Source organism: Takifugu rubripes, chromosome 11, assembly GCF_901000725.2.
Source record: "Takifugu rubripes chromosome 11, fTakRub1.2, whole genome shotgun sequence".
Classification (NCBI taxonomy): domain Eukaryota; kingdom Metazoa; phylum Chordata; class Actinopteri; order Tetraodontiformes; family Tetraodontidae; genus Takifugu; species Takifugu rubripes.
This window is the reverse complement of record NC_042295.1, coordinates 4,357,374-4,383,678: the sequence shown is the minus strand read 5'-3', so window position 1 is coordinate 4,383,678 and position 26,305 is coordinate 4,357,374. Positions and strand designations below refer to the sequence as shown.

Sequence of the window (26,305 nt, the reverse complement as noted above, 5' to 3'; positions counted from 1 at the left end):
AAGGTCTACCAGAGTAAAAAAAGAGACCCATAGCTGTTTTAATATCATATCCTGTGCTGTAGGAGGGAGAAGAAAATCTTAGCATATAATAAATGTACAAATGAGACTAATGGACCACTGACAGATGGCTCTGCTAAGGTGACCTTTCATTGACTTAAAACCAGATCAATAACGAAAAAAGCCTAAAGATGAGATTTATTCCTTCTGCAAAAATGAAAGGATTATATAGGCAACGTTATTCCGTTAGTGGTACATCTTGTAATTAAGTCTGGCTGGGGGAGGAATTAAATCATCTTCAGGATGCTCTTAATGAGACTGTTTTTCACAATGATTCTGTGACAGTTCAAATTTGTGTATAATTTTTAGGTTGCCATGGGTGATGGTTCATCACGACTACATTGGTTTACGGTCCTACCAAGTGTCGCCCTTCACATCTGTTCACTGTGTCAAGCAGTTGCTCTATGAGGAGACACATCTGCCCGTGGAGGAGCAGCGATTGTCTCACAATGGCAGAAGGGTGAGTTACTTAATTTAAGATTAAGATTAAGATAAACTTTATTCATCCCCGTGGGGAAATTGAATTGTAATAGCACCCTATACAAAGTATAGAAACAGAATAAATAAATACAGATGTTATAAGCATATATACAGCATATATTATAAGCATATATATATATATATATACATAATATAATATATACATATTATAAGCATTATAAGCATATATACATAAATATAGAATAAAATAGAAATGAAATTACAACATGAACATTACACAGTTATTGTTATTGGCTGGGTTTGGATGAGTTATACAGTCTGATGGCGGACGGCAGGAATGACTTCCTGTACCGTTCCTTAGAGCAGCGAGGCTGCAGGAGTCTGCTGCTGAAGCTGCTTCTCAGGTTGTCTACTGTGTTATGGGGGGGGTGGGAGGGATTGTCCATGATTGTCCGCAGTTTCAACACCATCTTGTCCCTCACCACCTCGTCCAAGTTATGAAGTCTACAGCCAACAACAGACCCTGCCTTTTTAATGAGTTTGTTAAGTCTGTTGGCATCCTTTGCTTTAATGCCTGCACCCCAGCACACTGCAGCAAAGAAGATGGTGCTAGCCATGACAGACTGGTAGAACATGTGGAGCATCCTGCTGCAAACACTGAAGGACCTGAGTCTCCTGAGGAAATAGAGTCTGCTCATGGCCTTCTTGTAGACAGCATCGGTGTTTGTGGACCACTCCAGTTTATTGTCCAGCTGAACACCCAGGAACCTGTAAGATTAGACTATTTCCACTTCTTTCCCACTAATGCAGACTGGGGAGGGTGGGGACTTGCTTTTTCTGAAATCCAGCACCATCTCCTTCGTCTTGGTCACGTTGAGCTGCAGAAGGTTCTCCCTGCTCCACCTGACAAAACTCTCCACAAGGTCCCTGTATTCATCCTCCTGTCCATTCTCCACACACCCGACTATGACTGTGTCATCCGAGTACTTCTGGAGATGACATGTCTCAGAGTGGTACTGGAAGTCAGCTGTGTAGGTGGTGAACAGAAATGGGGAGAGCACAGTTCCTTGGGGAGCTCCTGTGTTGCTCATCAGGGGGTCGGACACACATTTAGTTTACACACATTTAGTTTACTGGTCACACATTTAGACCAGAATTGGACAGGCACGTTCTGTGTCTGTTGTATTTGTGCCAGCACTGAGGGGCCACTACATGCTTTCAGGTGTCCTCACATGCGTTGCTGAGTATTTTTGCTGTACTGTCATGTCCACCAGATGCTTTCGTTGCTCCTGAGCTGCAGTTTTGGGTGGTTGCGTAAGTGTAGCAGCAGACATGACTGGAATTGATCCCCTGAGCTGGGCGTCAGCTGATAGATAGCACCAGGTGGTGGTCGGTGCTCAGCAGCACCCCTGAGCTCCTATGCAGAAATAAGCGGCCACACCCACAGATTGTGCCACATGTGGTCAAGGTCAGGCCCTGCAGGTCACTTTTAGCTAACGTGCACTCTGAATAAACTGAATTAGAGACAGAAAAGCCTTTGGCAGCGAAACCAAAGTATTCAAAAGCTTCTTCTTTTGCTCAGGAGGAAGTTTCTTTATGGTCAAAAGGTCCCCTCCTCATTTGCCAGCATGAGTATGTGGATGAGCATTATTTATTTGCAGTGCTCTTTTTGTGCGCAGTGTGTTGATGTGCACAGACTGCTGAGCACAGTGGGTCACAGTGTCACCTTGGAAAAGGGACAAACAGCAGGAACAACAGTATGAGATCTGGTAGCAGCTCTGGCTCCCTGCATCCATTCTGGAAGCTGCAGCAGTAAAAGCTTATCTGAGGCACAAGTGCAGCCCAGCAGTTGACGTGTGATACAGTGTGTGTCGTAATTCATGTTTTCCTCTAACTTCTTCTATTCTGCATCCATATTGCTGGTTTTGGGTTTGTTGCTCTCATTTATTTGTGAAAATGCGATTTGGCTGTTTGAGCATATTTTAAAAAATGTGTTGTTTCCAAAAGAAGGCAAACAATAAAGGAGACTTTAGACTTTTTTAACCATACACAGAACTTAAAAACTATATGTTGGTTTAAATGATACATATTTAGCATCCACAGATAATTTCACATCACTTTTACGAGACCAGCTCAATTCCATGTGATGGCTCTGTGTTAAATTAGGATTTGTTTTATTATCAACTACTTCTAGCTGGATGATCGTGTTCAAATTGGGACCCTGGTACCTCCTGGAACACCAGAAGTTTCCTTCACTCTGGCTGGAGGAGGCCTTAAAGGGGGGGGTAGGTTTTAGACCCCCACATTTCTGTTAAATAACACCTGTGAGGTTGACTCAGTCTGGCTTCTACAGGGAGGTTTGGACAGACGACGCCACCACTGGTGGAGTTTCTCAAAGATATTCTGAGACGGTACCCTGAAGGTGGACAGATTCTGAAAGTAAGTGTGTTTTTTGTGCTTCATCATATTTAAAATGAATTCAGCTCTGATAGGTTCTACTGTGAACATTCACCATTTACTCTTTTTGTCAGTTGTGACTTTTTATCCAAGTAAAACAACAAAAGTGTCACCTTTAGCAAACTTTGTAATTTTGTTGTATTTTGAAGGAGTTGATTCAAAATGCTGAGGATGCCGGAGCCACAGAGGTGAAGTTCTTGTTTGATGAGACGGAGTATGGAGTGGAGTCACTCTGGTCACCTGACATGGAGCAGCATCAAGGTGAGACGTTCAAGTAAACAAGGCAGTCTGGGACAGACCAGCTCTCGGTAATACTCTGATTTTAATTGGACAGCATTAGTTCAGCTTTTGTGTTGCCAAGAGTCTGAACTGCTTAGGCATGTTTAAGCTGCTGTTTCCTCGCTGATCGTTTCCGACTCTTCCTCCGACCTCTGTTTGAGGGATGTTGGAACTACTTGAAAATGTAACGGCACTTACATTAATGCACTCATCCTCACCTGGTTTCAACAGGTACGGCTTTGTACGCATACAATGATGCTGTGTTTACGGTGGAGGACTGGAATGGGATTCAGGAGATAGCCAGGAGTCGGAAGAGGGACGATCCTTTGAAAGTTGGTCGATTTGGTATCGGTTTTAATTCCGTGTATCATGTCACAGGTGAGGACTCTAGGAGAGTAAATCCACTTTTTCTTATGAAAATACTTCCGGAAATAACTCCTGTGTAGCGTGATGAATGTTTTGACCTTTTTAAAAAAAAAAAGTCGATCGGTCGGTCTGTGGGCTGGTTGATAATTTAGATTTTTATTTTTTTTTGTCCATGACTAGATGTTCCCAGTATATTTAGTGGAGACCAGATTGCCATGCTGGACCCTCATCAGACCCTGTTCGGGGTGCATGAGTCCGGACAGTGTTGGAACATGAAAACAGACATTAAGGAGATCACAGAACTGTCTGACCAGTTTGCTCCTTACTTTGGGATTTTTGGAATCTTGGAAAAAAACATAAAAGAGGCCAACTTTCCTGGAACGCTGTTCCGCTTCCCTCTGCGACTGAAACCTTCCCAGCTCAGTAGCAACATTTACAACAAGGAGAAGGTTTTGGAGCTCTTTGAGTCTTTTAAAACGGATGCAGACACCGTGCTCCTCTTTCTCAAGAGTGTTAACAAGATCTCACTGCATGTGCGTGAATCTGATGGTACCGAGCGCATGTTGTTTCAGGTTACATCTGCTGGAAATGCAGAGGACAAGTTAGAGAGACCAAATGCCCTGAAGATGCTGGGCCAGGCTGTGGACAGTTACAACAACGGTGTTCCCAGTTCCACCATCACATGTGTGACCTATCAGGTGAACATAGATACTCAGGATAAAACGGCTAAAGAGACGCAGAGGACAACATGGCTGGTCACTAACGGGGTGGGAGGTCGAGGAATGTGTGCTGAGTTGGACTCTCTGGCAGATGATTTGAAGTTCATGCCCACCATTGGCATCGCTCTTCCTCTCACTGTCATTAACAAAGATGATGAAGGTGCCACATCTGGTTTCTCAGGGCGAGCGTTCTGCTTTCTTCCACTTCCCCCTGGGGAGGAAAGTGAGACTGGGCTTCCAGTTCATGTCAGTGGATTCTTTGGTCTGACAGACAATCGTAGGAGCATTAAGTGGCGTGAAGTTGACCAGTGGAGGGATCCGGCGGCATTGTGGAATGAGCTGCTTTTGATCACTGTCATACCAAGGGCATACTTGATGCTCATCACTGAATATGTCCAAAGGGTACAAACTAAAAAAGACCAAGACTTTCCGCTGACTCCAACGGGGACCTATGGGGCCTGGCCAAACCCCAATCTGGTGAAGAGCCGCTGGAAGCCCATCCTGCAGCCACTGTTCCATGAGCTGCTCCAGCTGCCAGTTATCTATTCCCTCTGTGAGAAATGGGTCCAGGCAGACGAGGTAGTCTTCTCAGAGTTGGACATGGACGAGGACATTTCCAAGATTGTGATCAACTACCTCCAAAACTCTGGAGTACAGGTGGCGAAGGTGCCTATTTCTGTGGACGTTGTCTTGGCCTCCTACATGGCAGAAGCCTCTGAGGTGAAAAAAGTAAGGCCGCCTTTGCTCCGGCAGGTGATCAGGAAGAACAAACACAAAGGTTCCTCTCAGGAGAAGCTGTTGCTGCTGGAGTTTGTGCTTAGTGATGCCAATTACAGCGACCTGATTGGACTGGAGCTCTTGCCTCTTCAAGATGAAACATTTACATCGTTTTCATCTCCTGTCAGTGAAAAGGATGCTATCTACATCACTTCAGAAGAATACCCAAGGTAAAGATCATGTGTAGCAGCATCTTAGAACCTTAAAACTTACCACCCTACACTTAGTGGCATTTTTTAAATCATTGTGGCTTTTTTGCTATAATATTTTTGTTGTTTTCCTTTACTCTCAGGTTTCTGTATCCTGGACTTGAAGGACGGTTTATATTAGAAAGCATCAAATCTTCAGTAATGGACAGTTTAAAGAAAGCAGCTAAAAGCAGAGGTAATTCTACATTTTTTACATATACAGCACATCTGAAAGGGGTTTGATTTACTTGGAGGTATAAATCTCATGTAAATGTGGTGTTTTTTTTTATTACCATACAGTCACACTTTAGCAACAGGACATTAATTCTGGTGTTGATGATAGATTATTTAAAAGTTGATTGAGGCAGAGAGAGAGCGTGCTGATTCATGGAAGCCTTCAGGTTTGTGACACAGGTTCCAGCCTGAGTGCACTTTTTGCAATACTAGATCTTGCTAATGGAACCAGGGCAGCGAGCCAGGCATAAGAAATATTCCGTCAGCTTTATTGTCTAAGTCCAGAGTGAGACATTGGAACCACGGCATGTTTTCCCTGTTTTAAGCTTTTTTAAAATGTCAACTCAGAGAAAGAATGAGAATTATAATCAGAAATTTCTTTAAAAATGTCGCTTTGCCCACAGTGCAACAGCATCTTTGGGGATGCTCTGGTAGGTATTTTACTTGAAGTGATGCACGACTATAACAAGTTACAGCATCTGTGAAACTCACTGACATGAGATGTTTTTGTCCTCCTAATTGTTTACAGTTTTTAGGTTGCTACTAACCATGGTAAAAAAGTTATACGTGATGATGTGTATAGAATGCACAAAACTAAAACAATGATAAAGTAATTAATTTAACAAAGCAATATTAAGTTGCATGTGTCTGTATCATTATGTAGATGTAGCTGGTTATGTAGAGTGTGTGATTGTGTGTGTGTGTGTGGTGTATAAGCAATATCAGGAATGGTTCCATCACACCATTGTTAAGGTCACCTGTCAAGAAAGTGACAGAGGCCCTGAATAACAGGAAGAAGATGTGACCACCCTTAATACAGAAGAGTGCTCACGCAATAATTCACACACCCACAGATGGAGCAGGACTGTGTATCCTTAAGTTACAAATATTTTCTGTCCATAATAATTGTACATGCAGAAATGTTACTACTATTACTAAATATTACACTTAATATTGTTCTGTTTTTTGAACAGGAAGACCTTGTACTCAGCTTCAAATGCTGAGTCCTGAGCGGTCAGCTCGCCTCATCAAGGACATCCTTTCATCAGTGTGGCCAACAAGAGACTTCACTGTGGAATGGGAACCCGGAAACAGAGAATTGAAGCATCCTACCATTTCCTGGCTCAGGATGATTTGGAAGCATCTCTACATACATTTTTCTGACGACCTAAGTACTTTTGAAGACATGCCTTTGATCCCACTCGTGCCACTTGAGGAAAGCATGAACAGTGTTCATCTTCTGCGCCTCAGAACCCCTTCAGCCATCATTCTTGTGGAAGGAGAAGAAACAACATCCTCTGGAATCCTTCTTGACATCATGGAAAAGCTTGGAGGCACAGTGATGAAAAAGTTGGATTCATGTTTGCAGCACCCTCTGCTGAAGAATTATATCCACCCTTCTTCTCCTGCTGTGCTTCTGCAGATTATGGACAGGCTGTCAAAACAGCGCTTGTCCAGCCAGGTTACTTCTTTATCAATCACAGAGAAGATTGCACTGAGAAAGTATCTCGCTGGATTGTCCGATGTTACAGAACGGGAAAAGCACACCTTGCTTGAACTTTCCATTTTTGAGAAATTTGGGACCTCCTGTGAGGGTACCTCCACGTTTACCTCACTCAGGGGAGCTCGAGCTCTACATCATAGAGCAAAGTATCCACCCAATGTGAAATTATCTATAAATCTTGTGGGATACTGTGATGAGGAGTCACTCCGCCTGATAAAAATGCTAAACATTGAACAAATAACAACTACAGAATGTTTGAAGTTTATTGTTCATGATATTGAAAGAGGATTCTACACAACAGACGAGATAACCCAAATCATGCTGTGGGCCCTTCAAAATATGGCCTTTCTAAAAAATGAGAACTCTTCTGTGCTTGGATGGCTTTCTCCCATCAAATTTATACAGCTGCCTTGTGGAAAGTTGGCCAAAGCTTCAGATCTTTTTGACCCCGAACTGGAGATTCTACAGAATCTTTTCTACATGGAAGAAAAAACCAGGTTTCCAACCAGTGAATTCACATTTTCTTCTGATGTTCTTCATTCGCTCAGACAGCTGGGTCTAAGAAATGAAGTGCAGCTAAATGAAAAAGATGTGGTTACAGTGGCCAAAAAGATAGAGGAGCTGCAACACAGTAAGGACACAAATGAAGACTTGGTGATAAAAAAGGCAAAAATGCTGCTGCAGATCCTGAATAGACAAACCAAGCTGGTAAAATCTGCTGATGCTCAAACAGCTTTGCTTAAACTTCAATGGGTGCCTGTCTGTAAGGAAAGACCTTTAACTTACCCTAAATCCCTTTCTTGGGTTGGAGATGCTGCCACCATTTGCTCTCTGTCAGAGATGTGCGACATATCTCATGCAGTGCTCGTGGGATCTGCAGTAGCACTAGTCGAGCACACCTCTGCAGGTATGAAGAAGGCTCTGAAACTAAGTCTCGAACCACAGGCGGATCAAGTCGTACAACATCTCAGAGCAGTCATTGACTGGCACAAATCTAAAGCATTCACCACAGAGGACTGGTATCAGTTCCAGCAGATCCTGTTTGAGATTTATGGCTTCATGCAGACTCATATTCAGGATGCTAAAGAAGCCATGAAATCGCTGCCTTTTGATTGGGTGTGGACGGGGAAAACGTTCTCATCGCCTGGCCGTACTGTCCTAAAGCCCCTCCCTGATCTGGACTTGCAGCCTTACCTGTACTCCCTGCCAAAGACCATCAGAAAGTTTAACAAGCTTTTCAAGTCCTGTGGTTCCATCGAGGAGGTTGTCCCGAGTCAAGTGTTGGAAGTCATTAACACTATCCAACAGAGATGCACTGGAGAGCTGACAAAGGACGACAGCAAGCACAACATTCTGCTTTTGCTCAACATATTGAGATGGCTGCACAACAATCAGATACCTGTGGATACCGACATGCACGTTCCAATTCTTTTTCATAAGGACCCAAGTAAATTAGCGATGAAGCCCATTCATGAATGCACCTACTGTGACATTAAGGTTGATGATTTGATTGATTTGCTTGAAGACACAGCAGAACCGATTATATTGGTCCATGATGATATCCCCATGAAAACTGCAGAGTGGCTGAAAGTGCCATGCTTGAGTACGAGGTTAGTTAACCCAGAAAACCTCGGCTTTGAACAGTCGGGCCAAAGAGAACCACTCACAGTGAGAATAAAGAACATATTAGAAGAATATCCATCTGTAGCAGACATTTTTAAAGAGCTTCTCCAAAATGCTGATGATGCAAGTGCAACGGAGTGCAACTTTCTCATTGATATGAGGAAAAACAATGAAATTCGAGAGAACCTGCTCGACCCTGGCATGATCGTCTGTCACGGGCCTTCGCTGTGGTCTTTCAACAATGCCGTATTTTCAGATACCGACTTTCTGAACATCACAAGGTTAGGTGGGTCAGTGAAGAGATCAGAAGCAGACAAAGTTGGAAAGTTTGGTCTGGGTTTCAACTCAGTTTATCACATCACTGATATCCCCATCATAATGAGCAGAGAGTTCATGATCATATTTGATCCAAACATCAATCACATCAGAAAGCACATCAGAGACAGGTCTAATCCAGGGATCAAAATAAACTGGAGCAAACAGCAGAAGAGGCTGAGAAAGTTCCCTAACCAGTTCAAACCTTTCATTAATGTCTTTGGCTGCGAACTTCCTCTTGCTCAGGACTCCCCGTACAAATACAACGGCACATTGTTCAGACTCCCATTTAGAACAGAACAAGAAGCCTCACAAAGTGAAATCAGTAGCTTGTACTACAATACAACAGATATCTACTCCCTGGTGGATGAGTTCAGCATATGCGGACACCGGTTCATTCTCTTTACACAGCATGTTGGATGCATGCTCTTAAAATACCTAAAGTATGAAGAACCAGATCCAGTAGCGGCCCAGGATGTTGTCAGCATAAACAAGAGTGTGTGGTCTTCTAAAGCCTCATATGGACCTCTAAGTATCCTAAAAGCTGCAGCAAAGGTTATGAAGAAAGTGGCAAGCACCAACAAAGTACCTACTGATATTCCCAAGTCGGGCTGTATCATTCGCATACTGGTGGAGGAGTTTCATAATGTGTTCAAACGCATTGTCGATCTCCATTCACCGTTGTTCCGGGGATCAGAGGAAGATCCTAACCAGTATTTTGAAATGGCTGCAAAAGGTATTCAAACAAGACGACTAACAGATGAAATCCCCCAAAAAGCAGTTGAGGTCACCAACTGGCTTATTTGTTCATGCATGGATGCAAATGAGGCCCTCAAGTTTTCACTCAGCGACAGTGGGAAAAGGCTTGGACTGGTACCCTGTGGAGGAGTGGCTGTTCTGCTTTCTGAGGAGGAAAATCACAAATGGACAGTGAAGATGAATGCAACGCCAACCGGGGAGGTATTTTGTTACTTACCTCTCAGGATCAAGACAGGCCTTCCAGTCCATATCAATGGTTGCTTTGCTGTGACATCCAATCGCAAAGAGATCTGGAAGACTGACACCAAAGGCCAGTGGAATTCTGTATTCATGAGACATGTCATTGTCCAGGCCTATTTAGCTGCACTTGCAATGTTGCGTTCAATGGCTGAAAATGGAGAACTACTAGACTACAGCTATTATGCTGTGTGGCCAGATCCTAGCCAGGTGCATGATGACTTTGCACTTATCAGCCAAGGCGTTTACCAGGAAATTGTGAAAGGAGGCGATAGTGAACATGCAAAAGTTTTCTCAGATGGCAAAACCTGGGTTTCGATCAAGTATGTGAGATTTCTTGACGATACTTTACACAGCAGAATAGACATCGGCCCTGCAGCTTTCAAGATTTTCTTGAAATATCTCAAAAAAAGTGGCTCCCAAAATCTGTGTGCCGTTGAGTTGCCTGACTGGGTAAAGGAAGGATTTGAAGATGCTGGGTGCAAAGGGAAGTTGCTAGAAAACACACTGACAGAGAAACAGTTTTTTGCTCAGGTCTTTTTCCCTCACATCCAGGAAATTGACAAACAGCATCGTGATCCTCTGATACATTATGTCTTGAATGAGAAACTTGAAGAATTCTCATCAATCCTGAGAGTTACTCCTTGTATCCCATGCTGTGGCCCCAACAGTACCCTGGTTTTACCTTCCAGACTTATTCATCCTGAGGGAAGAGTTGCTAAACTCTACAATGCTGATGATGGAAGATTTCCAGAAGGTACTTCTAAAGACTACCTAAACCCTGTATGTTTAGTGAAGCTGGTGCAGTTAGGAATGGTTAAGGATGATCTGTCGTGGGAAGACCTACTTGAACGTGCTCATTCTGTTACTGAGCTCAATGAAAATGATCACTCAGCTGCATGCTTTCGCAGTAGTTTGCTGCTAAGCCTCATTGATGAGAAACTGAAGTCAAGAGACTCAGAAGCAGATGAGAGCTTGGAAAAACTTCAGGCCATTAAGTTCCTTCCGTTCCTGACAAGACCTGCTGGGTTCTCACTGCCATGGCATGGAAATAACTTTTCACCAACGACAATGTTCTCTGCTAGAGAACTCTTGACAATAGAGCATCAAGATACAGTGTGCCTGATGAAACCAATCCTTAATGAGAATTCTCCCTCTTTCAGAGGGTGTGGTACCATGTCTTTGGCCGTCAAAGATGGTCTTGGTCTAATAAGGAAACCCTCTGTTGAACTGGTCATTAGCCAACTTAAGAAACTCTCTCAATCATTTGATGGCATTACGCTATACCAGGAAAACATAACAAATGCCTGTTACAAGTTTCTTCATGAGGAAATGTTACAGGATGAGTGTGCAAAAGAGCAAATAGCTGAGGAACTGACGGCTTTCAATTCCATTCTAGTGGAAAACACATATGTAAGTCCTGCAAAGATTGCATTTCACCTTAATTTTGATGCCTCTCCGCATCTTTATCAACTCCCTAACAAATACAGAAGCAGCTGTCGTGAGCTCTTTGAGAATGTTGGAGTGAAATCCAGCTTCAGTGTTGATGATTTCTCAGGAATTCTCGAAACTGTGAAACAAGGATGTGGAAGAAGGGCACTCAGTGAAGACAACTTCCAGCTGTGCCGCAGAGTGATCAGTGAAGGAATATGGAGCTTGATTAGAGACAAGAGCCAAGAGTACTGCCAAGAGAATCACGGTGGTATTCTTTTACCTGACTCTAATCTGACACTGCAGCCATCAAAGTCACTCTGCTACAATGACTGTCCCTGGATCAAAGTTAGAGACACCACTGTGAAATACTGCCACGGGGACATTCCCAGAGAGGTTGCAGTAAAACTGGGAGCTGTCCCAAAACGCCACAAAGCATTGGAGAGGTATGCATCCAATATCTGCTTCACACCGCCTGGCAGTGAGTTTGGACAGAAAGAAAAACTCACTAGTAGAATTAAAAGCATTCTCAGTGCTTATCCATCCGAAAAAGAAATGCTGAAAGAGCTTCTTCAGAATGCAGATGATGCCAAGGCCACTGAGATTTTCTTCATTTATGATCCAAGGACACACCCCACAGACAGAGTGTTTGATGATAAATGGATTCCAATGCAAGGTCCTGCCCTCTGTGTATATAACAACCAGCCATTCACAGAAGATGACGTGAGAGGTATACAGAACCTTGGGAGAGGAACAAAAGAGGCCAATCCTGGCAAAACCGGTCAGTATGGCATAGGATTCAACTCTGTGTATCACATCACCGACTGTCCATCCTTCATCTCAAACAGTGACATTTTGTGCATCTTTGATCCCCATGCACAGTATGCACCTGGAGCAACATCTGCCAGTCCTGGAAGAATGTTTCGGGACTTAGATTCCGATTTTCGATCCCAGTTTTCTGATGTTCTAAACCTTTATTTGGGAGCTCATTTTAAATTAGAACGAAGCACTATGTTCAGATTCCCTATCCGTTCCACAGAGATGGCAAAAACCTCAGAGATCAGCTCTCTACCAGCATCAGACAGAATGGTGCAAAACCTCCTTGACAAGCTAAAAATTGATGGGGCAGAGCTTCTAATGTTCCTTAACCACATGGAGAAAATATCCATCTGTGAAATCGATCAGTCATCTGGGCAGCCAAAAGTAATATACTCTGTTACAGCAAGAATATCAGATGGGGATCGTCTGAAACGCAAACAGTTCCATGCCTCAGTTATTGACAGTGTGATCAAAAAGAAACAGTTAAGTGCTATCCCAGTTCAACAGATCACTTACTCAATGGACATCCTGGACACTGATGGAAATTCTACCACGTGGATGATCTGCAACCGATCTGGCTTCCCAAACATGGAAAATGTCTCAAAAGGTTTGGTTTCAGCTCACAAAAATGAGGACATAACTCTGTTTCCACGTGGAGGAGTCGCCGCTTGTGTGAGCCACAATTACAAAAAGCCGCACAGAGCCTTCTGCTTTTTGCCCCTTTCCTTGGAAACCGGCTTACCGTTCCACGTCAATGGCCATTTTGCCTTAGATTCTGCCCGAAGAAACCTGTGGAGAGATGACAATGGAGTTGGAGTACGGAGTGACTGGAATAATAATTTGATGACATTGCTGATAGCCCCTGCCTGTGTTGAACTGCTGATTCAGCTTAAGCGCAGATATTTCCCAGGCCCAGACCCCACCATGACCATCCTACAGGGAACACCACTCCACATGGTCAAGGATACACTACGCAAGTATCTCTTCTTCTTCCCAGCCAATAGGCTTGACATACAGCCAGATTGGTACTGTCTTGTCAAAGCAGTGTACAGCTGCATCCATTCTGACCTAAAACGGCTGCTACCTGTAGTCAGAGCAGCACACAGTGAGAACTCTGACATGCACAGCGTCATTTACATTTTATGGGTTAATACATCCACAGCCAAAAAGAGCAGAGCCTTTTTTGACAACCTGCTACAAGATGAGCTTCAGCACTTGAAAAATGCAGAGTACAACATCACATCAAGGAAGTCTGTAGCGGAAAATGTTTACAGACTGAAGACCTTGCTTTTGGACATCGGTTTTAACCTGATTCACAGCTGCGAGGAGACGGCAAATCTCTACACCTGTTTAGAAGCGACAGGGATTCCAGTCAGTTATGTTACTCCAAAAGATGTCCGCAACTTTCTCTATACTTTCTCTTCACCAGACACAACCTGCCATATAGGAAAACTCCCCTGTCGCATCCAACATTCTCATTACAAGCTACTTCATAACCTGAAGCTTCTCGTTGACTACTGCTTCAAAGATGTTGATGTTGATGAAGTCAAAATCGAGGGGCTACCTTTGTTAATAACAATAGACAACATGCTGCAAGTGTTTGATTCCAAGAGACCAAAGTTTCTGACCCTGCACCACGAACTGATCTCCTCAAGGAAAGAACTGTTCATCAATACACTCTTCATGAGGTACAGCAACATCCTTTTGAAGGAGGGAATCGCAAAGAACTTTGATATCAGCTCATTTGGTGACCTGCTGGGGTCTGTACTTCCAAGAGAGTATCAAACAAAGGTCCCTGTGAAGTGGAGAGACACCTTTGCTAGTGAATCTTGGCTGAAGAACGTGTGGAACTTCATCAGTGAGAATATTGCTATTAAGGAGGACCAACTGGAACGCACACTTGGTTTTGACACAGTTGCTGACATTCTAAAAGACTGGGCTTTGCTCCCAGGAACCAAATTCATGGCAAGAGATAAGATAGTTGTCCCTGAGCATGATGTGCTGTTACCTCTGAGTTTAATGCACTTAGCCATATTTCCACAGGGCCAAAATGACAAAGTTTTTCACACCCTAATGAAATCAGGGTGCATTCAACTTGCGTTAAACAAAATCAGTGTGAAAGAAAATCCCATAATGCCCATTCTGGCACAGCACACTGCAAACATTGAAAACCCACAGAGCATTCTCAGGGCTGTAGAGTACATGATTCAGGCATCAGCATTTAAAGCAGCAAGTCTGACAGACAAAGACTTTGAGGCTCTCCTGCTGTATTTCAACTGCAACCTGGCTGGTCTCACACAGCAGAATGCCCAGAGTCTAAAGCTTCTCCCGTGCTTTAAATCCATTGGTGGGAAGTACGTGAGTATTGCAAATCATGGCGCAAACTATGTTCTGGTAAGAAACATTCCAACGGCAGATATGGACAGATGGGCTCACAATGGCTCCTTTGCCTTCCTTGCTGACTGTCCACAGCTTAAAGAGCTGTACACCTTCCTGGGGTGCATGCCCATCGATGACCTGGAAATCTATCATCATCATGTCCTGCCGAAGTTTGAAAGTTTTTGCTATGACGCCAAAGTTGAACACATTGTGTATTTGAAAGAGAGACTTTTGTCCATAGAAGAACCGTGTGACTTAGTGGATCAACTGTATGAGAAGTTGGAAGGGCTGATGTTTATTTTTGACTACTCAAACAGACTCAGACCAGCCAAGTTTTTCTATGATGAGACTGTGAAGGTGTTCCAGGTCATGCTACCTTCAAAGTCATTTATAACAAGTGACTTCTTCAAGAAGGTTGAGCAAGTATCCAAACCTAAGAATGGGGCATTGTCCCTTGCCTCTTGGATAACTTTTCTAAGAAACATTGGACTGAAACATCAAGTGTCACAGCAGCAAGTCCTCCAGTTTGCAAAAGAAGTTAGTATCAAAGCCCAAACAGAGGGTTGGACCAAAGAAAAAGTACAAACCACAGCTGATGTTCTCTTGAACCACATTTTCAATGAGAGGACAGATTTGTTCCAGGGAAGTTTCCTCAAAGAACTTTCCATGATTCCGTTTCTGTATCCGGAGAGAGCCCCAAAAGAACTCATTAAGCTTCATTCACAGTACCAAGAGATGAGTGGCTCACTTCCTCTGATTCGCTTCAGCGGGTCTCAGGTGAATCCAAAATTCAAGCAAACAGACATCATACACTTGCTGTGGACCTCATGCCCAATTCTTCCTGAGAAAGCTACACCATCGAGTATTAAGGAACAGGATGGGACAACTCTCACTGGACAAGAGCAGCTTGACCAAGTGCTCAATACACTTGCCGTCACTTTGGACCCGCCATTGGAGAAAGTCATAAGCAACTGCAAGAATATCTGCAACATTTCCAGTCCAGATGATGAAATGGTGAAAACGAGGAACAAAGTTTTACGGTCCACTTATGAGTTCTTAAATGGAGATAAAAGAGATTTTCGCTACCACCTCCGTGGAGTGGCCTTTGTTATCGTTGAAGATGGCTGGAAATTGCTGAAATCAGAAGAAGTTGTCATTAATTTGGACAATGAGTCTGACTTCAAACCATACTTGTACAAATTACCTCTAGAACTTGGAACCTTCCATCAACTGTTCAAGCTGCTTGGCGCAGAAGACATTGTCTCAACCAAACAGTACACTGAAGTTCTGTGGCGCATTTACAGAAATTCAGAGGGCAAGCAGCTTGACCCCAATGAAATGCGCACCGTGAAAAGGGTCGTTTCGGGCTTTTTCAAGTCTCTCCATAACGATCCAGTGGAAATTCGCAAAGATCTTGAGAATCTCAGGGATTTGACATTTTATCTGCCAAGTCATGACGGCAAATTAGCAAAATCCAGCAGCCTGGTGTTTGATGACGCGCCGCATTACAAGAGCAGAATTCAAGGTAATATTGGAGTTCAGATGCTTGTTGACATGAGCCAGTGCTACCTAGGCAAAGATCATGCCTTCCACACTAAACTGATCATGCTACTTCCTCAAAAGCTAAGGCCAAGATTGTTAAGTAGCATTCTTGAAGAGCACCTTGATGAAGATTCCCCGAAAATGTGCCAGTTTGGAGCTCTCTGTTCACTTCAGGGTCGCCTCCAGCTGTTGCTTTCATCAGAGCAGTTCATCACAGGACTGATGAGAATCATGAAACATGAAAATGAGAATGCGTATATTGTAAATGAGGAAAAATCCATACGCCTATGTAAAGCGCTGTGTGAAGGGCTGAAAGTGTCTTGTTTTGAGAAACTCCAGACAACACTGAGAATAAAAGGTTGTACCCCGATCCCAAACAGTTGCAGTGAAACTCTGGCCTTCCTCAAGAGGTATGGCACGGCTGTGATTCACCTCTACATTCAGCATTCAGACAGCAAAGACATAAATTTCCTTTTGGCACTGGCGATGACGCTGAAGTCTGCCACAGATAATTTGATTTCTGACACGTCGTATCTGATCGCCATGTTGGGCTGCAACGACATCTACAGAATCACAGAGAAGTTGGACAACCTCGGGGTTAAATATGACTCAGCCGAACCATCCAAACTTGAGCTACCTCTTCCTGGAACCCCTATTCCAGCTGAGATTCATCACACACTCCTAATGGATCCAATGAATGTGTTTTATCCAGGAGAGTATGTGGGATATCTTGTAGACTCTGAGGGTGGTGACATGTATGGTTCCTACCAGCCCACCTATACATATGCTATCATTGTCCAAGAAGTAGAAAGAGAGGAAGAAGAAAATTCTGGCTTCCTTGGAAAATGCTTCCAGATTGACATTGGTTACAGTGAGTATAAAATAGTCAGTTCCCTTGACTTGTACAAATTCTCAAGACAGGATGAAAGTTCCCATGTCCGAGACACTAGTGCACCGTCAACTCCCTCAAGCCCAAACATTCATTCGTCTGGTATGAGACTGATTCCTCCTATTTTTTCTTCAAAAGAAAACCTCAGACCTCCTTCTCAAAAGCAATCTCCAAACAAGATCAAGCTTAACGCATTGCCCGATATCCTCAAAGAAGTGACCTCAGTAGTCGAACAAGCTTGGAAACGCCCCGAGTCAGAGAGAAAGAAGATAATCCGCCGGCTGTATCTCAAGTGGCATCCAGATAAAAATGCCGATAATCTGGAAATCGCCACTGAGGTCTTTAAACATTTGCAGAATGAAATCTGCAGGATGGAGAAACAGTCGTTGTCTGACCTGCAAAACACTGACAGGTCTACTCGAAGACCATATTCTACATCTTCATCTCGCTTCCAGTCAGAGAAGTCCTCATTTCAAAGGTTTTACTCGTCCTGGAACCAAGAAGCAACAACTCACAAGACAGAAAGGCAACATTTTAAGGAGCACCATACAAGCTACGCACGTTCATCCCATTCTCCCCGCTTCTTTGTGCCCCCCACCTTTAAGACTGTTGGGAACCCTGTGGAAGCTCGGAGATGGCTGAGACAAGCAAGAGCAAACTACTCTGCTGCTCGGAATGATCTTCACAAAAATGCTAATGAGTGGGTTTGCTTCAAATGCTACCTAGCAACAAAGCTTGCACTTATAGCTGCTGACTATGCAGTGAAAGGAAAGTCAGACAAAGACGTGAAACCAACTGCTCTGGCTCAGAAGGTCGAGGAGTACAGCACCCACTTAATCGGCCTCTCCAATGATGTCCACATCCTAGAGGGGTACGGCGTGGACGGCTTAAGAACTCGCTATCCTGATCTGCTTCCCTTTCCACAGATTCCCAATGACAGATACACATCCGAGGTGGCGATGAGAGTTATGGAATGTACCGCACGGATCATCATAAAACTTGAAACCTTTGTGCAGCACAAAATATGACCTTCAGAGAGGAACCAATGAAAGAGATCATCTGCAGATCTTCTGTGGGGCGCCTGAGGCTTTGAGCAATCCACATCACCAACATATTTTTTTGAATACGTTCTAAAAGTCCAGCTGGCAGCTTATGGTAAATATGCAGTTTTTACTGTGTGGCTAAATCAACTTAAGGCTCCTGTAAATGATTTGGTTATTTCAATAATGAATTTCTGTATGAGAGAAGAATCTGTATTGTACATAAAAAGTTCTGAGCAATATTTTTTGTTTACCAAAGTCCCCGTGAATATATTTCGGAAGTTAGATTTAGAAACATGTTTTTGCTGTTACTGCTGTTCATGTAAAAAAGGATTTAAAGTGTATAAATATATTTTCTTGCTACAGGATCATGATTTACTGCCACGCAGGATGTTCTGTCTCGGCATGTCAATGAAATTTTATTTGATATATTTTTTTATTGTCAATTGTATATTTTATCTTTCTGTAAAAGTAGGCAGAGCTGGTGACTTGTAAATGACCTGCAAATCCTTCCTGTGAGAACCCCCCCCCCATTCTCACATTTGCACTTTCTTGGCGCCGGTTCCCCCAGAAATTTTGTAGAATGCAACTGTGAAGCGAAATGCCTCATTTTGTTTTCATTATTTGCTTTGTTACACCCAGGAACAATTGCTGACTGTCTTGCACTGTTACCATGGTACTGGGTCGTTTAGGAATTCTTAGTACAGTACAAATAAAAAGCCATATGTAGTCTTTAACATACTAACATTTGCATTAAGTCACCTTATGTTTTTTTTTTGTTGGTGTTAATGAACAGAATAGCTCTGAACTTTGGTGCTGGCAAATTTTTACCATTTGGGTTTAATTTCACTCTTGATGTGATGCACTGGACGAAATTCTTGCACAATTTGTGCCATAAGATGATGTGATAAAATTCCTCTTCATTGAAGTATACTGATGGGGTGGGGGGGCACCAAGTCTTGTTTGGACACAATATGGGAGGTGCTCTGGTAGTAGGGGAGGTGTCCCTACCTCCCATGTTTTGTCTGCACAAAACCAAGGCAATCTGGTAGTAGGGGGGTGGCAGAACACCCTCAGAGCAATGCCAAGGTACCGTTGAGCAAGATAAGAAACCCACAATTGCTCATGTAGGGCCCTGCAATGAGCAGGCAATATCCTCACCCACATGCAGCTGGGCTAGTAGTCAAGAATAAAAAAAATGTAACTTGATTCACCATATATTCTAGTCCATCTTTATTTTGTTATATTGTTTAAGAGATTTAAATACTAATATGTTGCCTCACTATTTCTTTACTTCTTGACTCCAGGAGTTACATTTGTTAAACTCATATTGTTTTGAAATGGAACTGTAACAATCACTTTGAATTAATTGCTTTATTTTACATGTGTATGGACTTACTAATAAATTAGATCAAAGTAAAATCCAGTTGTCCTTGTGGACTTTCACCACGAGAGGGCGACAGAGCCCGAACGTTTAATCACAATGGGAAGACGATTAATACATGTGAGAAACTTGATTATAATATTTCAGAGTTGGTGAGAAATGCAGCGAAGAACACCGACACTGATTAATACGGCCCAAGTTAATCATCTGATGTGCTTACCGTGTAAAACAAAGTCAAAATCCACTCTTAAATAAATTTTTGTAACAGCAATTTAAAAAAAAAAAATACAAAACAGACATTAAAAAAGTGTGATAATATGACAGTTTTATGTTTACACAAACAATTTGATCTCCACTCAGTGGGGTTTTTCTGTAAATGATTGGGAAAACCTTCAAATATCAATTTAGGTTGTGTAGAATCAAATCTGTCACAAACTTTCAGTCTCTTTCAGTCAATCTGCTTCAATCTGCTTCTCCTAAAAAAAAAATTTTCATGGACTGGTCAAAATCTTTCTACATAAACCCAAACCTCATGTGATTAATGTGACAAGTAAAATAAAAACATGCTGAATACCGAGATGATGAACCTTTACATGAAGGTCACAGGGTGATACATTTCATCTATTACACCACAATAAACATATTGCATAGGATATAAGCTGCTATCAGCTCCTTATTGCCCAGCCGTGTGTAAGAAACATCCACAAAACTCTCAGATGTGGTTGGAAAAGATGCCAATTAGCTCATAAATGATGTATCCCATTATGCCTCTGCAGGCATTTTGTTTTGTTTTTACAGATGTGCTAAAAGTAGATCATTTGGGAATAAAAGTAACTTAAATAAATCCAGACACGGTTTTGCTTTTTCCATCCTAGAATATGTGTTTTTTCCCCTCCAGTGTTTTTAACAGTCCTGATTCTCACTGCACGTGGAAGTCACCCCAGCCTTAGACAGGAAGAGCTTCCCGCTGGGACAGACACACACCTCGTAGAGACCCTGACCGTTCCCAGAAACGTCTCCTTTGCTCAAAGGCAGATCCGGCATGCGCACCGTCTCCGCGTCCAGCACCAGCTGCTCAACAGTCAGACACACAGACAGATTCGGTCACCATTCACCAGAATATTCTGCTTTAACCATTTTACACATGCTGGTGTTAGAGAGCTTAAATGTGTAAATAAGTTAAAGGGGCAATATCATCAAAACTGCACCAAGACTGAATTAAAATGTCAACATACATAATCAAGTAATTTAGCTGCACCACAAAATTTGACCAGTTTCAATGAAACTGTGAGGTGAAGCAGTAAATCCAGGTTTATTGTGCCGATTAAGGAAAAGAGCATCCTTGAAAAGACTCACCAGTCCTGCAGCAGACTGAAGAATAACATCCATGTTGGAAGCAACTTCAATGTTGCCTGCCAGAGCTTTCAGGTGAACTCCTTTAGGAGCGTTCATCCCGAGAGAGCGCGTGGGAGACTCCAGCCTGAAGGATGACATCATTATCCATCCAAATGATGCAAGCACTCTTGTTTTGGCAATTGGACTCATTTTCATTAACAGCACATCAACTTGAGCAAAGCTGGAAACCAACTAGCTGATTCTGTTGTTAATGACTCAGACGGGGGCTAACAGGTCACCTCAGATCTTTGAAGAGCTCAGATCTCAGCAGGGGAATCTCCACTGAGTGCTGGAACAGTGCTCCTTCAGGTCCTGACGGACAAGAACAAGGAGAAGGTGAGCTGGACTGGAATGATGGATGACCTCATCGCATCCAAACATGCCTACGCTGATGCCTGTGATCCAACACGGTAGGGATGCCGAGAGACAGGAAATGTTTTCTCTGTGGTGATCAGCTTAACCAAACACACCAAGCTAATGGTAATGAGCTGCAGGTGAATGAGCTGCAGGTGACACACATTAGCGCACCTGTGATGCGCAGTTTGTCTGGACCGATCAGGGTCTGTTCGCCATCTGCCCTGAACAGCGCCTTGTCATTGTAGGAGTTAATGAGCAGATTCCGGGTGTGTCCTTCAACCTCATTTGGACCTGCAATGACAAAAACAAGTGACTGAATCACCTGAAGACACGTCTGGCACCAGCACAGACACATACATATCGCGCTTTTCACCGTTACGTGCACGTTCGAGAGATATGTTTGAGCAGAAGGAACCCAAATTGTGACCGTTGTGAGGTCACTCCTCCATCCTGTGGTCACCATGATCAGGGTAAGTTACCATCATCTTCTGTGACAAACATTTCACTTTTATTCACAAAAGCCTGCGAGGAGGCTTTTTATGGCCTGATGATCAAGGATGTCGCAGATTACTGGGTCATTTGTCGGCATTTTAATCATGACAAAACACCCCAAACGTGGCTGCTGGAGAGCCATAAAAGAAGCACTAATGTGATCCTGCACAGGCCTCAGGTCTGCTGTCATCCAGGAGGATCCTGAGGCGATGGCAGCAAGAGGAATGTGGCATTTAATGGGTTTTAAATGGAAATCTGAGCGAATGGAAATGGAATGATGGCGTTAGCGTCGGAAGAGTGACTGCTGCAGGACACGCTAGGAAATGACGCCCTGACTGGCGCCATATATCAGCAGGAGCTTGAGAGGACTTCTAAGGCTTCCTGGCTCTTACCCACAGATATCCTCGCTGTGACGTCGCCGTTCTCGTCTCGCGCGTTGAGGGAAACATTTTCTGATGAGTGTGCGTGAAGTGAAGAGTCCTGAAGATAAAGACAAAATCAAAAGAAGCTGTTCACCAGGACGTTCCCACAGAAACATCAGACATAATCAGCCTTTCACACAACAAAAATAGCTTTATTTGTCCCGATTATCAGGAGTCCACCCGACTGGCTGTCTGTCTGTCTGTCTCAACCCCCCATGTTGCTTTATAATGAAGCTCATTAAAGGAAGCATACTTAAAAGTTGCTGTTATGAGCATGAAAGTTGCTAATGTATAAACTGCAGTAAAGTGTTGCCATCTGCTGCTGGCTGCCATAAACTACCACAAACATCCTGGAGGTTAATGGGAAAGCTCAGTGCACCAGCACCACGTGCACTGTGTGCGACTGCCAACGCGTTTGCTTCCAACAAACGTCCAAAATTACACAGCTGGCTGAGAAGAGCAGCCCGAGGAACGAGATGATGGCTGTGAGAAGCTCCAGCTCAGCGGTGTTGAGGATGAAGGAGGCAGATGAAGGAGGATAAGATTGATGGAGAGAAGAAGGATGTGAGAGGATGAGCCAGAAGAATGTGTGTTAGTGATGATGGTACCTCTCTGGAGTGGATCTCCCCAGCATAGATGGGAGAGAGAAACTCTGACTCGCCCTCATCCAGTTTGAGCCCGTCTGAGTGGATCTGAAGGAGACCCATCCCGTCCTTCAACAGATGACATGAAGACAGAGGCAGACTGTAACTCAGGGTAAGCACAAATCAAAGATGAGTAAAGGTTCTTCATGAAGCTGCAGCTGCTGTCTGAACGACATGATTCATGACCGCGACTTATCTCACGTTTACACCTGCTACTTTTCTGCGTGCATGGATTCACTATAGTTGAACGCAACAGGTCAAGAAGAACCAAAAGGTGAAGGAGAGGGAATAAAAACCTCTTTATCCTCCTTTCAGGTTCAGCCGAGTCTATAACTAGTACAGGAACCAACACAGGAGGCTAAAAAGTGTAATGAAAAGCTCCAGAAGCAGTGCTGGATCAGCCACACCTACCGTATTGAACCACATGACCCTGAAGATCCAGATGGTCAGAGCCAAGTTGACGATGAGGATGATGATGAGCAGTAGCACAAACAGGTAGAGGCAGCGCTTCCTCCAGCCATAGATGCCGATGGTGTAGACGTGCTGGGACAGCGGGCCAGACCCGTTACTGCCCTGGGTGGTGGTGACGTACTGCTCCTGAACCATCTGCTCCACAAACATCAGGAACCAGATAGGACCATGAGGAACGTGGGATGGACCACGGATGAGATGGATGAGGTCACTGTTATGTGTTTTTGACCTCTGCCATCCCATAGTCAGCACAAACACGTCAGCTCATGACTCTTTTCTGTCGGGTGTTCTCACTTTTTAGATGATGGACCATTAATAAGATTTACAACATCTAAGTTTTTACAACCTTTTCAGGTTCAAACCTGCAATGGTCCATCATGGTCATTGCTTCTGTAAAGTTCCACCACTGTTTAATCAAACCCACCAGCTCAGGAGCTGCTCACTGGTTCTCTGCGCCCAGTGGAAACTTTGACTACTATTCCAGTGGTTTTTGAAGGAAAGTTCCAGATATTCCAGGGCAGATTTGTTTTCAGTTCTCATGGTGGAATTCTGACTGCAGGCCTGGAGAATCTGAGACACCCCCCCCCCCCCTTTTCCCGGCCCACGAGACATGGACGGGCATCCCTTGGGGACCGATATTGGACTAACACAGGAGACGAGTCCAGCAAAGGCATCATGGGAGTGAATCTGTGATACTGTGGAGTTTATTGTGTAGCTAAAACTCCCAGAGCTGTTTGTCTCAGCTGTCTCATCTCCCGTCAGGAATTCCTCGGTTCATCAGACACGTGTCCTCCACTCACTATCGATCCCAGTCAGATGTCTGGTCCACTGATTTTTTTTTCTGCTGAAAATTCATCGTTATTTGGGTAATTATAGCAGCAGGAGCCCCCTGGTGGTGGGCTGTATTGAATTAAGGCCGTCTGGCTTCAGTAAGGGAGGTAAAACTTTTGCCAGAGCTGGTTTCTGTTCTCACAGATAATCTTTATCTCACTGCTGTAACTCAATCCTGTATCATTTTGATAACAATGGGGTGAAACTCCTGACTGAGCCTAGGTGGGACTTTTCTGTTGCCTTTAGTGGGACTGTAGAAATGTTAGTGTTCTGCTTACAATTATAGAACAAAATCAGATTCTAGGAATGATGGGTCATCATGACACCATGTATCCTGCAGTGACCAGTATGTCCTAAATTTACCGAATTGTGATGTACACATACAGTTTGGGCCTCCTCACCCGCTGGTAAGACTTTTTAATTTGATTAAAGATGGCAGAAAGTTTTTCTTTCTTTTTTTTTTACAGGAACCTCAGCAGCATCAGATACAGAGGAAATATGTTGTCTTTCTGTAAATAAAGAGGTGAATTAAAGCTCTGCTGGGTTCACAGGCTGAGGTGATTGTGATGATGTTCCATGTACCGGAAGGACGCTGTGGACCCGTCTTTGGAACCAAAGCACCTCCACAGGACCCGTGGGATGATAGTTCTTAATTCACGCCTTAACCCGTGAACACAGCCTGGAAACACAGGGAAAAGTAACGTTGTGCTAAATAGAAAAGAAGAGTGAAGAACAGCTAGTGTGAAATTCAGCAGATATGAAAAGAAAGCTTATTATTAATCACACCTGTGAGAGAGTCAAGATGACAAATGGAGCTGCAGAACTACAGCAAAGCTCTCGGTGGGTGTGTGAACACACGCTCAGATACTTTCAGGAGAGGCGCCAAACAAGGTTTCCTGGAGAACCATCTGATGCTTGAGGAGCCATCTGTGTGGAACAGGTGAAGCTACCCCACAGGTTTTCTGATTAAACTGGTTTTCTAACAAATGTCTGCTTTACTGGGTTTGTACTAGTTGTTCTGCATCAGAAGTACCGCAGGTTAAAAAAAAGAAAGCAACCGATTGGATTAAGATGAGACTCGGTTCTTCTGTTTAATCACAAACTCTGCTGCCATGCACAGACGAGCGCTGATGTTAAGACTGGGTTTGTTCATTGTGGTCTTAATGAATCTGATCCTCTCTAATTACATTAAATGGATCCATTAAGAGACCTCTTAACTCTGACAACAGTGGGAGGACCAGACAGCAGGATAGTTAAGGTCTCCCGTTTCTGTGGCCGATCCTTCCATAGCAACCCAAATAAACACGGAGCGGTCTCCCAACTCTGGCCCAGGAATGTTCTTTTATGGGTGGAAAAAGAGTCTAAACCTAGTCGAGAAAATAAATGTTTGATTCAGGGAGTTTCTTTTTAGAAGAACGTGTTTTCAATTAAATTTGAAATAGATATCACAGAGGAGACGAATGAATTGAGGTTTGATGGGATGCAGACTCAGTCAGCACAGGCTGGTTTTTACAGTCGCTCCCTTAAATAACCTTAAACCGGCGTGTTGCTCTGAGCCTGAATGTGAGCCAAAACCAGGAGAATCCAGGATTTTACTGCGACACAGCCAGTTTCAGCAAACGTGAGAAGTTTGAGCGGTAACATTCAGAAGAGTGGAGTTGAGCGGAGACTGAAAGCTGAGCACAAGGTTGAGGTTGTGTCTGCCTGGCTTCTAAAAATAGGAAACAGCATTGTGAACTAAATTTAAAAAGGAAGCCCAGGACCCAACGGTATGCTGTGTTCTAGCAAATATTAAGAGCAAAGTCACAGACTGTTGCTCAGAACTTAGTTTAGGCAGGCTCTATTTGGTGACCCTGTATGATGAACGTCAGACAGCTGGCAAATTTAAACACTCTATAAACAAAGCTACAACTTTAATGACTGTGACCAGTCACAACATCACAACAACATAAAGGAAAAACAAGCAAATGACCAGGAGGTCAAAGGTTGCCTGAGGGCAGGAGAACTCACGATCCTCAGGAAGAGACGGGAAAGAAGAGGACTTACTCACTGGTGTGTAGGAGCTCGGCTCTCTTCAAACTCTCCAACGGAGCGGAGCTCCAGCTGCTTTCCCCACGCGTCTGTCACACTCAACAGCTGCGCCTGCCATAAATCCATATCCGGACCTGCCCCGACCACGGCACTCCCACTGCCAACTCCTGCAGACTCCAGCCCACTCTCACCCATTCCCAGTGACTCTGGCCCATTCATACT

The 26,305-nt window shown here is 43.7% G+C and overlaps 2 protein-coding genes across 11 annotated transcripts in view; one reads left to right on the top strand and one right to left on the bottom strand.

The window, feature by feature from the left end:
- The window catches only part of sacs (sacsin molecular chaperone), a 22,536-nt gene extending 2,452 nt beyond the window's left edge, over positions 1 to 20,084 (top strand). For both annotated transcript variants that reach the window (XM_011608254.2, XM_029843550.1), the window contains exons 4-11: positions 367 to 517; positions 2,693 to 2,783; positions 2,852 to 2,937; positions 3,105 to 3,216; positions 3,466 to 3,612; positions 3,781 to 5,266; positions 5,389 to 5,480; positions 6,493 to 20,084. In XM_011608254.2, coding sequence (XP_011606556.2) covers positions 367 to 517; positions 2,693 to 2,783; positions 2,852 to 2,937; positions 3,105 to 3,216; positions 3,466 to 3,612; positions 3,781 to 5,266; positions 5,389 to 5,480; positions 6,493 to 18,044 — 13,717 coding nt within the window. In that variant the 3' untranslated portion in view covers positions 18,045 to 20,084. The remainder of the gene's footprint in view (positions 1 to 366; positions 518 to 2,692; positions 2,784 to 2,851; positions 2,938 to 3,104; positions 3,217 to 3,465; positions 3,613 to 3,780; positions 5,267 to 5,388; positions 5,481 to 6,492) is intronic.
- sgcg (sarcoglycan, gamma) lies at positions 19,477 to 26,305 on the bottom strand. 9 transcript variants are annotated; one of them, XM_029843561.1, is made up of 11 exons: positions 26,099 to 26,305; positions 24,839 to 24,998; positions 24,635 to 24,731; positions 24,454 to 24,561; positions 23,162 to 23,356; positions 22,715 to 22,819; positions 22,077 to 22,164; positions 21,364 to 21,483; positions 21,075 to 21,147; positions 20,797 to 20,920; positions 19,477 to 20,511 (listed from the first exon to the last, which is right to left on the bottom strand). In XM_029843561.1, exons 5-11 carry the CDS (start codon positions 23,354 to 23,356, stop codon positions 20,344 to 20,346), a joined length of 873 nt encoding a protein of 290 aa, XP_029699421.1. In that variant the 5' UTR covers positions 24,454 to 24,561; positions 24,635 to 24,731; positions 24,839 to 24,998; positions 26,099 to 26,305; the 3' UTR covers positions 19,477 to 20,343. The 9 variants fall into 9 exon arrangements, with proteins under 9 accessions (XP_029699421.1, XP_029699422.1, XP_029699423.1 ...); XM_029843562.1 differs by lacking the exon at positions 24,839 to 24,998; XM_029843563.1 differs by lacking the exon at positions 24,839 to 24,998 and having other exon boundaries at positions 26,103 to 26,305.